The sequence below is a fragment of the Silene latifolia genome, chromosome 6 (assembly GCF_048544455.1).
Source record: "Silene latifolia isolate original U9 population chromosome 6, ASM4854445v1, whole genome shotgun sequence".
Lineage (NCBI taxonomy): Eukaryota > Viridiplantae > Streptophyta > Magnoliopsida > Caryophyllales > Caryophyllaceae > Silene > Silene latifolia.
In genome coordinates this window covers 87,992,488-88,006,021 of record NC_133531.1, presented here as the reverse complement: position 1 = coordinate 88,006,021, position 13,534 = coordinate 87,992,488, and the positions used below count along the sequence as shown (strand labels likewise).

The 13,534-nt window shown below is 39.4% G+C and overlaps 1 protein-coding gene across 1 annotated transcript; it reads right to left on the bottom strand.

Annotated features, from left to right (window-relative positions):
* Positions 1-10,012: 10,012 nt before the first annotated feature.
* Positions 10,013-10,585, bottom strand: LOC141588326 (linoleate 13S-lipoxygenase 3-1, chloroplastic-like). The gene has a single exon (XM_074409773.1). It carries the CDS (start codon positions 10,583-10,585, stop codon positions 10,013-10,015), a length of 573 nt encoding a protein of 190 aa, XP_074265874.1.
* Positions 10,586-13,534: the final 2,949 nt, after the last annotated feature.

The window sequence follows — 13,534 nt, the reverse complement described above, 5'->3', positions numbered from 1 at the left end:
TATAGAATCAAGTTACATTATAGAATCAAGACATTGATGAAGATGGTCAGCTAGCACCCTCACTTAGCCTTTTACACATCACACACCCTAAGTCCTTCTCGAGACCATTACAGGGAGATAGTTAGGAATTTTGAGAATCCTCTCAAGCTTGTCAAATATACCCATCCTTCAGGCCAAGACATGGAAACCTGAACCCACATCATTTTAACCTGCCCTTTATGTGCTCAAGCTAAATCAAGCCAAGAGACTCCATTTCCAAGCTACATTACAAGCCATAACCCCATGAAGCCTTAACTCCACAAAATCAAGCTCCAGAGATTTGTTCATAAAAGCCTCTTATTACCGAGCTCCACATTCCAAATATCCAATCCAGTTTGACCTTGACCCATACACAGAGTCTTCAAATACTTTGCTACCTAGAACGGGACATACCCATATTCATCCTTAGGGTCCACTTTTGAATGTGCTCACATGACAAGGAAATTTTTACAAACTTAATTATACCTCTTTGGTCTATGATCACAGGGAGTTATCTCAAATCGATTCTTCGAGTCACCAAAGGAATATTACCCTTGTGACCCCTGCACTTTAAGGCCCTAACAACATAGCTTAGGCACACACTTAGACTACGATCGTGGTTTAATTTCACTTTTTCAGGTGGATACGTAGGCAGTCCTTTCTTACATAAGAAGGATACAACCACAACACCCAAACAAAATTAACCAAACCTCAGAACTACGATCTGGTTTAATTTCACTTCACGTGAATACGTAGGCAGTCCTTATGGACACAACCATCCCCACACCCAACTTTCAACCTCAACCATCACAATTTTCAACCTTCCAACCTCGATTAACATCCCTTCCACAACCAACACCTCTATACCGGGGGCTCTTTATTTTCGTCCAGCCTCTTTTTTACCAAAGTCCAGAGTCATCTTCTCATCCTGGGGGCTTCTCTTCCAAGATGCCACCCTTCCTTTATTCCTGTAAGTCTAGCTAGTACTCGGTCCGGACAATGACAAAGATTTTAGATCAATTCTTCAAGTCATCGTGCCTCAAGAGGGGTCTCTTTTACAGCAAACGGTGGTGAATGAAGTCCTAGTAGACAGATGATCCATGGCTCATGCCTTGCCTTTATATGCCTTCATCATTCTTGCAATTCTTATACCTTTGGAACTGATACGCATTGTCACCCACACTTGGCTAGGGGTTGCGCATAATTAAACAAAGTCTGTCAAAGTCATCCCTGTGTCGCGTCAAATCTAAGTTAGTGTCGCGTCATCCAAACCTAAGTCTACATTTCGCGTCGTGTCCTAGTAGGTCTGTGTCATGTCAAGTCATATGTCTAAAGCCCATTGAATATGCACAACGCATTACAAACGAAAAATTTCTTGAACAAGTTTTAAACAACTTTTATAAAGAAACAACGACATTTGCAAACCTATGTGTTTCCTCATTCGAGGTCCATGTAATAATTGCTTACGTGCATATATTAGATTGCATTCTTGTGTGGCTACTAACCATGCAGGTAAGTATCAGAAGCAGTACTTTATCAAGACCTCGCTTGCCACAACGAGCGAATATTCTTTGACAGGTGTTTCGACACACCTCTATTATGTTCCCCCAACGAGAGTACACGGATAGACTTTCCCTCTCGAGACATGGAGATCAGTTCCCGATTATGTTCCCTCAGCGAGAGTTCATGACCGACAATCATTCTCTCTCGAGACATGGAGATCAACATCGACCCCAAATCCTTTCGGAATTTGTTTGAAGCTGAACGCAAGCAGATTTCTCTCAGCAGTTCCAGACTGTGTCCTGCTGTCTTCTCCCAAAATCATCGTTTTATTCCCCAGTGAGAGTTTGCTTGAGGACAAAGACAGGCAGATACCCCCAGGCGATCCTTCATCCCTTTAGGTAACCCTTTTCAGGATAAACCTTCATATATTTTAGGTAACCCTTTTCAGGATAAACCCTTCAGATCTTTCAGAAACTTGCCTTAATCTTTCAGACAGCTCTTCAGATAACCTTCGTATATTCAGATAACTTTCAGACAACCCTTCAGATAACCTTCATATATTCATATAACCTTCAGACAACCCTTCAGATAACCCTTAGATGAACCTTCAGGATAATCCTTCCTTCAGCCTTCCTCCCTTCAGATAATCCTTTATTTATTCAGACACTTTCAGATAATCCTTTTAGTTACCTTCAGATAACCCCTTTTCAGTTAAGTCCCCTTTCAGTCCTTTAGAGAGCCTTTCCTTTAGTGAGAGATAGCCTTCAGAGTTAGCCTTCAGAAGTGTTAAGAAGTGTCTTCAGAATCCCTGTGACCCCTAATGTCTTCAGACACCAAGTTATCTTCAGACCAAAGAGTTTTGCCGCAGCGTCTTCAGTCCCATTTCACCCAGGGGTATCTTAGGTATGGTTTCTTCTTATGGCTGGCGAGCCTCCTTACGTAGTCTAATGGACTTTAAACGACCCTCCCCGATAGTCGACAGACTCTAAAATGTTCCCGACGAATGGTCCTTGGCTCAGACCCCTTGAGCCGCCTCGCGTCGCCATAGTCGTCAGGTTATAATCTTCGATTGACCTGATGGCTATACTTTGACTTTCGCCTTATCCAAGTCTCAGTCAAAGTGGGGGCTCTGTACACACCTCGTTTCTGCACCTCCCGCAAACCACCCGGTGATGATTGGGCAGCATGTTTGGTACGCTGAACAATTTGTGACAATTCGTATGTTTATCGTCAAGTGATCGCTCAAACATTTATGTCTACCTCTTAATTGTCATCTACGTTCCGATACGGTCGTTTTGGCAGTTATTAGAGTACATTTGGAGCCGGGCCTAAAATCGTCTTCATTCCCTAAAACCGTCAAATCCCAAGTCAAAGCAATGGGCTTGTCTACCTAAGGTTAAGATGTCATAAAATGTTGAGATTATATCTCATTTTGAGTCTCATGTCACTTCATTAGGCTAAACTAAAAGTTTACGTTACAAAATGTGCATTTCATTTAGTTAAAATGACAAACCGACCTTTAGGCCCATTTTACGAGGTGATAACCACTTTGTTGGGTCGGGCCTTTTTCACAGAAAGTTCTAGATCTCTTTCTTAGCTTTCCAACGCCACCGAAATCACCTTAATCCGAGTCTTGTAGAGAAAGTTATGCCTAAAATACAACAGGTTGTCAAACGCGCTTTCTTGCGCAGGAGAAACCCGCTGAGGAAAGGACACAACAAGTGCTGCGCCACTTCCAAGGGACGCAGCACTTGCTGCGCCTCTTCCTCAAGGTTTTCTTTTTCTCCAAGTTTCCGTGTTTAACCTTAGTCGGTTATTTCCGGATCTTTCTCTCCTTTCCTATTTCCCGCCGTGTGATTAGTATAAATAGAGACCTTCGGTCTCTCATATTTCTCACGCGAGTGTCCGCTCTTCTCTTCTCCCTTTGCATTCTAAGTCCACGTTCTTACTTTTTGGCGTCTACGTGCTTGAACATTCGACCACGTAAGCTCGGATCTTTCTGAGTACCAGACTCGTTTGCATGACCGACCAATTTGACCAACTCCACATCAATCAACTTAATTAATCTTAATCGTTTTCCTCCTACGAGGGCACTTTCGTTACATTCGAGTCGAGCATCACTAATCGATAACTTAGTTCATCTCGTTTCGTCAAACATGTAAGTCTGAGGGTGTATTAATCTCTCTTTTATTATTGTTCTTTACCTTTTGTATCATTAATGTAAGGTTTATGTCGAAAACATCTCTTAAAACCGATTTATAAAACCTCGTTTAAAACCCTTTTTTCGGATTACCAGAAGATAACCGTCGAGAAAGGACGCAGCAACTGCTGCGCCTCTTCGAAGGAGCGCAGTGCCTGCTGCGCCTCTTCGTGAGGCTGCCGCAGTTCCTGCTTCCTTTTTTCTTCCTTCGTCCTCTGTAATTCGTCTTCTTTATTTGCTTTTGCTAATTCTTTGACATACAATCATAATCGTCTCACATGTATATCATTTATCATTTATTAGTATATAATTCATCGTTAAATCCGACTTAAATCCCTTATAATCTCATATTTGCGGGGTTTCGTCATTAAACTCAATCCGGGTTGTAGGGATTCAATTTGTTCATATTGAATTTTTGGAATTCGATCGTTGATATATTTTCATCTGTCTATCGTCATATTCATCGCATATTCGTCATTAATTCGTCATGTTTAACTTAATTAATTCACCTATGTCACTAATTAATCTTTCATTCACGTAAAGAATTCATCTTAATTCCGTCTCATCCATGTTTTATCGCTTTTATGACTCATTCGTATGTAATTAATTCATTAAATCACTTTCATCCGAGGAAATATCGTAATTAACCATTAAATTCACCAATTTATATTAACAATTTGCAGTTCCGGCTTCACAGCCAGAACTCACCCTTGGAACAGACGCATCAGCTGTTGCGCCTCTTCCAAAGGGCGCAGTCCTGCTGCGCTTGTTCCAGGTTGATTTCTATCTTTGAACTTCCGTTCTGCCTTCACCTGTTTAATTTGTTTACGTATAATTAACTATTAACCGTATTATCGCCTAATCATCTGTTCGTTAATTCATTCCTTTATTCTTTTTCTCGATTTATCCGTTTTAAAGGTATTTTCGATATAAATCGCTAAATTCATTGTAATTATTGTAATTTTTATTATCGTAATTTTCTTTATTGTATTTATCATTGTATTTTGTATCATTTGTATGTTTTCACATGTAATCGAACATAAATTCCTACTTTGGCTAAATTGTTTGCTAATTAATTGTTCACCGACTTAGTTAAATCTTCACATGCTAGGATTAAAACTTGGATGTTGTATTGCATGCATATAATCGACGATATATCAAGTATAGACGATTTCCCTAATCATTAGTAGAGGCCGCTATCTAGGCGGGCGGGATTATGTGTTCGATCAAAAGAGCTTCCTAATACGTACCCTCACCCCTTACTCCAGATCTCTGTGAACATCCGCGTTCATTGGCATCCACGAGAGTCATTCTAGACATAGAATGCTAAGGGTAATGAGTTCTTGGTGTTCATGTCACTACTTTGTGTCTTGACATGGCACGAGGTATTCGAACGGTTTCCAATTTTCCACAATAAATTGGTGGCGACTCCACAAATGCAAACGCTTGTTTCTCAAGCGCCCCCGTGGCCCATTGTCCACAACTTAGCGTTGATTAAGTAAACTTAAGCGAAAAGCTCGGATAGGACAGACATATCATGAGCAGTCAGAGGCGACACTGTGGAGGAGGTGGCTCCTGGAATAAGCTCCTGGTTTCTACCTTCCATGGGAGTGGGGATAACCTTAGTTGACTCAGCCTCTGAAGCAGCCACAAGTTTGTGATAAAACATTGGAAATGGGACTTTGACTGGGAGCGCTAGGAGCTAAGATAGACTCAGACTCAGACTCAGACTCTTCTTCACTTTCCTCTTTGAACATAGGGCCTTCTCCAGTTGTGACCTTGAGGATGCGACCTTGGCGATCGGTCCACTTGATAGTTTTCCTCCAGCCTTGTGTAGCTTTCTCCGCGTCACTATCAGAGATTAAGGCGGCGGGATCGAACTGGTTGTCTGTTAGAGCAATGTTGATGATGTCCTCATAGCCGAGGTGCTTGATGTTGTCCTCTCCGAAGAGAAGACTGACGACTTGTCCATCGAGGCATGAGGTCGACTAAAATTTGGTCGACGCAGCTTTGGTGTTGTCGGGGATGAAGTAGAAATCTTGAAAGACATCTACACCCGGGTGTTTGACCTTGGCTACGGAATCATAGATCGGCTCAGGAAAGCCGCTGTAGAGCTCGGATTCTCCCTCGGGGATGAAGTATCCATTGAGAGTAAAATGGTATGGACGGAGGTTGACTCCGTGCTTTTTGCACTTCCGTATTAGGAGGTTCATCTACTGGATGTCTTCGTCGGTAGGCTCATAGCCTAGCCCGAAGGAGATGTCGGGGACCTTCGCCTGTTTTATAGGGGCAAGGTGCTCTTCAGCGGATTGAGGGGAAAGCCCAGGAAATATCTTTGGCGCATCAGAATGTGATTGATTGTGATGTTGGAGAATGGGTCACAATCAAAGGGTGCTGACTCATCGGTTAAGGCATTCACATCTTGGAATCCCCACATTTCTCTGGCGTCTTCCTCAATGACTTGAGATGCTATTCCCTTCTTCATGATAGCCTTGATCAGAGAAGCGAGAATTGTGATTGTCTTCCCGTTGAAAGGGACCCTGATTTTATGATGAAGGGTTGAGGTGACGGCCTTGGAGGCGTGAATCCAGGGGCGTCCCAGAAGCATGTTGAAAGAGCCGTCGATGTCGATCACCTGTAAACTGGCTAGCTTATTTGGCTAAACACTTTAACCGGAACTTCAACAAGGATAGCACCTATAAACCGGTTAAGGGAGGCCATATCATCGATCTAGCCACCATGGTTCAAAAATTCAAATGGGTCACGAATGATACTCTTGATGACAAATTTGGGTGGTTACCAAAAGATGCTAAATCCTTCACATTGCCAAGCAAGATTTGCCGATTAAATGTTCATAGGCCAAACTACCTTCTCCCACTCTCTGAGGAAGCCGAGTATTACCCATTCACCTACCATAAATTTCAACCCGAAAATGTTAAGGCGGGGAATGACTACTTGACTCTCTTGATGAAAGAAATGCACAAGCAAGCTTATGAGTATAGAGTCGATGCATATAAATCACAATATTCGCCTCTCCTACATCTTGCTAGGCAAGGACTTCTTGACCCATCTTGTCCTTTGCCTAGTTGGGCGGATAAGGAAATATTCTTTCCTAGTGATTATAGAGGTCGTAGCTTGGGTGAAGAGGAGATGGTTGTTGTTGAGAGTGGTGCACAAGAAGGTGAATAAAATGAATAAAATGAAGAGAATGAAGAAAATGGAGAAGAGGGTAGTGAGGAAGAAGAAGGAAGTTCAAGTGCAAGTGATGATAACTCCGGATCTATGGAGGTTGATGATGATTCTAGTAAAGTTCGTGATGATGATGGAGATGATAGTGATGACGCCATGGGCGAAGATTGAGGATTAGCAAGCTCTTGGAAGGATGCCACATTACTTTGTGAGTTTCCTACACCTCCATTAAGGTTTGTCTATTTCTCTTGTTTTTCATATAATTTTTATCTTGATCATGATTTTTGAGTCTTAGCACCAACTAGAGGACTCATACCTCGGCCACATTGAGGTGTTTCTTTTATTGTTCCCACATTCAAAATCCAAAATGACAATTGTAGTTTCATGCATAGCATCCTTATGCATGAACTCCCCCAATTTTTGACATTAGAAATAATGTCTATTTTGATTTGGGGAAGTTTATGCATATGCATTGGGAGCTAATCTAAATTATGCTCTCCAACATAACAAAAATCATGCATCATATAGCATAGCTTAGTTTGCATTCACTCTTGTTTATAAGTCATATAGTTGGCATTTAGCTTAGAAATCATGCATTTTCATATAAATTGCTTAATTTTCTATCGTATTGGCCATTAAGGACAATGCCCATACTAATGTGGGGTGGGAAATTCTAACATGACTTCTAAAAACAAAAATGATAAAAATTGAATTTTTTTGAAAAACGCAAAAACATGTCTTTTAATTTCATTAATCACAAAATCCATAAAAATTTGAAAAATTCACTAAATCTAAAAACATGTTCATTTCCTTTGTAGTGTAGTCTTGTATATATATATATATTGTTTTGTATATATTGTCTTTGTTTATCCTGTTTCACATTGATCGACTACGCCACATCCGAGACATGAGGATATTGAAGACCGCATGGTATGATCTTCCCAATCACTTTTTTCCTCTTTATGTTAATGACTATGTGGCTTTATTTTGATTGATGCGGTATAAACAATGTGAATTTAAGATTGCATTTAGATTATTTGGCATACTAGTTGGTAGAAGCATATGCACTAGGATGTATAAATGTTAGTTGCATCATGGCATGTAGTTGCATGTTAGGAAATGTTTTGTGAAAGTATGTATTTGGGAAGGTTGACAAGTGTATATAAGGCCCTTGTAGATACTTTTTCTTATTAAAACTTTGCTCATTAGAATACTTGTAAAACACCCTATGATGTGTTATGCTAGTATCCTTTGACCCATGGATTAAGGCCTAGTCAAGAGTAACTTGTGGTGTGATAACTCCTTGGCTACCGTTTATTCCAAGGTAACCATTGAAACCATGCAACCAACCATCATCCATGTTCTACCACATTTTGTCATCAAAGGGAATGGGCAAAAAAATTGTTCAAAAATTTGAGTTCAAGAAATGAAAAGAAAAGAAAAAGTTTGCAATTGAATCAAAAGAAAAGAGGAGTAACAAAAATAGACTCCTAAAGCTTCAAAAATGAGCACCCTCACTACAAATGGGGTGGCTTTGAAAATGTTCAAAAGAAAATGCAAAAAGTTGAAATTGTCAAGTGTTGAAAATGTTAGAAATCTATATCTCATAATACAACATATTCTTATATGTTACAATTTAATTTAGTTATAAAATTAATTTAGATCTCACTAGTAGAAAAAACCCCTATTACGACGCAGTTATCGTGGCGGTTCTAATAGAAACGACGCGAAAAGCCCAATAAATTGGTGGGAAGGAAATATTTTTGTATATAGGAGGTTTATAGTGGCGGTTTAGGTAAGAACCGCCGTGATAACATAAGCTTTTTATGGCGGTTCTAAATAGGAAACGCCACCATAGTTCAATAGTGGCGGTTCTATTAACAACCGACGTTAAAAATGACGCTAAAAGTTAATTCAAAGTTATAAATTTTTGGACTAAAAAACCGCCATAATATGTTTTTATGTCGGTTTCTTACTAAAACCGACGTTAATAGAAAAATTATAAAAACAAAAATTGAACCGCCAAAAAGGCCAAAAACCTTCATCATACAAACACGTATTGCCTTCAACCGCTTAAACCCTTCAGCATATACTGTAAAGCTGCTGCTTCGTCTTCTTCATTTCAACCGCCAAAACCTCGCATCCCCTCACAATTTAACTCCGGCAATCGAAAACCTGCTTCCTCACGCCGCCCTCTGACGTAGTATTGATTAAGTTCGTCAGAACTTGTTGTTTGGGCCGATTACATCGACTATTCTTTGACTCAATTCAATCATCAATTCCAATTTCAATTCCGATAACCCTAGTTTTCGAACTCCTCTCTATTCTACTGGTTGTTTTCGGCTACACCGCACAAGCTACAACACAAAGCCACCGCCCTTTATCCGCAACAACATCGAAGGTACCGTTTGACCATATTTAATTGCAATTACAGTTTCTTCATTTAAATCTTTATCACTATCATCAAATTAATCGTTATTGTATTGTTGTGTTATTGAATTATGAATTATTGAACTATACACAGTAGTATCTCTATTAGTATAAATTGAATACTTGTTTTAGGTTGTTAAAATATTGTGTTTAAAGTCAGGTATTTGCTGCCCCTTGTTCGTTTTTGTATGAGTCGTTTTTGGGGCTTATTTTGTATGGAGTTATAGTGTGTTGATAGAGGTTGTTAAAGGGTTCGAAGGGTATGAATCTAGGATGGGTTTCATTACGTTTTAGAGTTGGAATATAGGCCGGTAAGTAGCAGTCAATCCTCTGTTCTAGTCGGTTTCATTAATACAGAATATACTACAGGTTTAGCGAAATGATATTTTCCGTCTCACATCCTCCTGCAATCCTGTTGTCGAAGCATTATATAGCTATTAGGGATCCCCTAACTCCAAACATTAGTTAATTAAATGTTAAGTTTAAGCAAAGCCTGTTCGCAGCAAGGTCTAGGAAAGGTATCTTGGTCGAGATGATTGAATTAGTCGTTTGGCCTTCCTTCTCACATTCTTTAGCTAAAGTCTGCATCCATAGTGTTGGATAAAAAGGGAAAGAGTAGAGTGAATGAGCAGAGTTAAGTAAGTTGCAGTTTTTGGAAGACATAAGATTGGTTTAGTTGTGTATCATAAAGTATTCCTCATCTTGAGAGTGAGTTGAAAGCGTGTCAATTACCGCAACAAACTTGCTTGTTTGTAGCACACTAGGTAGAACAGTAAAGTAGAACTTCTGTGGATCAGCTAAGAAGCAAGCGTACTCTGAGTCGTTCACATCGGGTATCAAATGACGCATTAAAACCGGCCTGTTTGGGGCATACCCGCCATATGGGTACTGTCCGAAATTCAGGGCAGCATGATGTGCTGAGGCTAACCATATGAGTATAGTCATGATGTTAGTGAGGTCCTTTGGAGTTTTTAGGTCCGGCCACCAGCTCGCATTGCTGAAGTCAGCGTGGCCGACTCTTACAGCCTCGTCGTACCATGATTGAAGCTCTCTGTCCTCGGCAACTAGACTAGGTTCTGTGTAGTACTGGGTCACGTAGTCTCGAACCCATTTAGTAATTGCGTCCCATATTAAGAGTCCATCTGCTGCATATAGGTAATCCTTGATCAATAGTCTTAATCCATGTGGCTGGGTGCTATTTGGTACCGCGATTCCTCTGAATTCAAACATGATAAACAATTTCATTAGCAAAAATGACCATGTAAGGGAAATAATAAAAGAAGTTACAATTAAGGGAATTTTGTAATAATTTTGGAATTGTGTGATATGTGTGTATTGGCAATTTGAATTTGCTTAATTTTTTTTCCGATCTTGAATTTAAGCAAAAAAATAGTGAAGTGAGCTGAATAACTCAATGTACCTTGTATTTTTTTCCTACACTATTTCATCAGTATTGAAGTGCATAAAAAACTTAAAATAATGAACTTTAAAAGGTAGTATATGATATTACTCATAGCAGTCTCAATATTTAGCTTCTTCATGTAGAAATTTGCTTTGATTATGTAATTGAGTGAGTGGCTGAAAAAGAACAGGATAGCATGCTTAGTTTGCGTTCAATAATATACACTCTCTGTCTCAATCATTTGTTTACCTTTAATTAAAATATCTCTCACGATGAATATAAAAGGTAAACAAATGTTTGGAATGAAGGGAGTATCCAACATTGAAAACGATTACTCAACATCAGTTATCCAAATAATGAAAAATAGTGATTTAGAAATATTACCTATCTAAACTTATTTTATGGGTGTCCAAGAAAGATAGAAATTTGCCCAGAAATTACGAAACCCTAGTTTTTGAATTAATATAAAGAAACTCCTACACTATTAAATAATTGTTACTAATTTTAGAATATATATGTTTGAATTAATTATAGCATGGATCGAAGTTGGATGTATGGAAAGCGTGATTTTAAGTATCTTGAAAGGCTCCATGAATTTATTACTCAAGCGGTTGAACATCAAAGACAACAAGGGGATGATGAACAACTCATGTGCCCGTGTAGCGCAGGTAAGAATCGAAAGAAGGTGAATTATGGAAGTGAAATGCGAGAACATTTGATATTAAAGGGCTTTAAACCAAATTATACTGTGTGGATATGGCACGGAGAGAAATAGAATGATATTCCTAATTGTCCTAACGCCGTAAATGTTGAGAAACAAGTTGATAATATTATGGTTGATTTTGAGGTAAATGGAGAGGATTGTAATAACAATGAGGTTAATGAGCATACTGATGATAAGGAGTGTAATATAGAGGCTGATAATGTCGATCAGATGATGGATGATCTTGGAAAAGATTTTGTTGATTGTCCGGAAATTTTTCAAATGTTGGTTGCTGATTCAAAAAAGCCGCTTTTTCCGGGTTTCTCTAAATTTACCCGTCTATCAGCGGTGTTGAAGTTGTACACCTTAAAAGCTGGGAATGGGTGGAGCGATAAGAGTTTTAGTGCTTTATTGAGACTCTTGTCCGATATGTTGCCGAAAGGTAATGAGCTTCCCACTAACACTTATCGATGTAAGAAAGTGCTATGTCCCCTCGGTACGACTTACCAAAAGATCCATGTGTGCCCGAATGACTGCATTTTGTACCATAAAGGCTACAACGACTTAGATGCGTGCGCACGATGCAAGAAGTCAAGGTATAAGCTTAACGAAGGTCGTAAAAAAGGGGGTCCGGCCAAGACCTTATGGTATTTATCAATAATACCATGGTTTAAGCGTTTCTTTGCAAATCCGAAGGATGCAGAGTATATGTTATGGCATGACAAAGGGAGGAAAAAAGATGGCAAGTTAAGACATGTCGCTTGATACGTGCCTAATGTATAGTCTTTTTAGCCTATTTTATGCACGTATTTCTATGCTTTTATCGTGGTTTTATGCTACGAAATGCCCCGAATATGCTACTTTGGGTTATTTTGTCTTATTTGCAGGAATGAGCCATAAAGTAGTAGATTCATGCCATTTACTGTCCCTTTAGCATGCATTTGGAGGAAGAGATGATTTGGAGCGGGAAATATAGCTGTCTTGGGATGCGTGAAGGTGTTTCGGGAGCTAAAAGGACAAGTCAAAGACCAAATTACAAGACCAACACGAGCTGGAACCAGAAACTGTTTGATCGAGCCTTACCTTTTGGTCGATCGAGTAAACAGACGGAAGAACTGTTCGATCGAGCTTTATCTTTTGGTCGATCGAGTAAACAGACGAAGAAACTGTTCGATCGAGTGGCTTAAGTGTTCGATCGAACAATTACAAGCTACTGGGCCTCAATTCACGTTAAGCTTAGATTAGGTTTTATGTTTTTAGGCTATAAATAAATCTAACAGGAGGTTAGACAAAGGGGGGATCATCACACGTTACTTTTCTTCTGTCACTTTCACTGTTACTTTTGTTCTCCAATTCCGGATCAATAATTCAGTATTAATTCTTTCTCTTTCTTTTCTTCTTAATTATTGTTTATGTTTATTGTTCTTCCTTTATTTCTCGTTTCTTCTTTAATCATGTCTAGCTAAATTCCGTTATATGTTAGGATTAGGGAAGCCGTGGTATCATCATGTTATAATTGACTTGAATAGATCAGTCTGGCGATAAGAATTGTATTAGGCAATTTAATTGTTATTAGGTTGAATGTATGCATGCAGGAGACCAATTTATAAAAGTAGTTAACCCCGACATGGATCGAAAGATTGGAAGGGAAGGCTTGCTTAATTACAATAGGGTATTGTAGTGAGGGTGAAAGCTAAGCTATTTACGCTCTAGGGCGGTTTAAGGACCGAAAGGTGACGACCATAGCTCTTCTTATCAATAGTCTAATTGCCTCAGTATACCGATAGTTTAGCTGCCACGGTAGACCGACTCCTAGCATATTCCCTTCTCTCTATTGATAAATCCTTCTATTTTTACCTCTTCTCCCTTAACCGCTTAATAGTTTTAGTCAATACAATCAAAACCCCCATTTCTGTGACACCCTGACAGACCGAATTAAACAGATAGATAGCAACTTAGCCTCCCTGTGGAGATCGACCCTACTTACCGCTGACTTCTGTTAGTAGTAACTTTGGTATTTATTTTTGGTACGAAACGACAGTATCAAATTTTGGCGCCGTTGCCGGAGAGGCGACGCTTTTATCTGTTT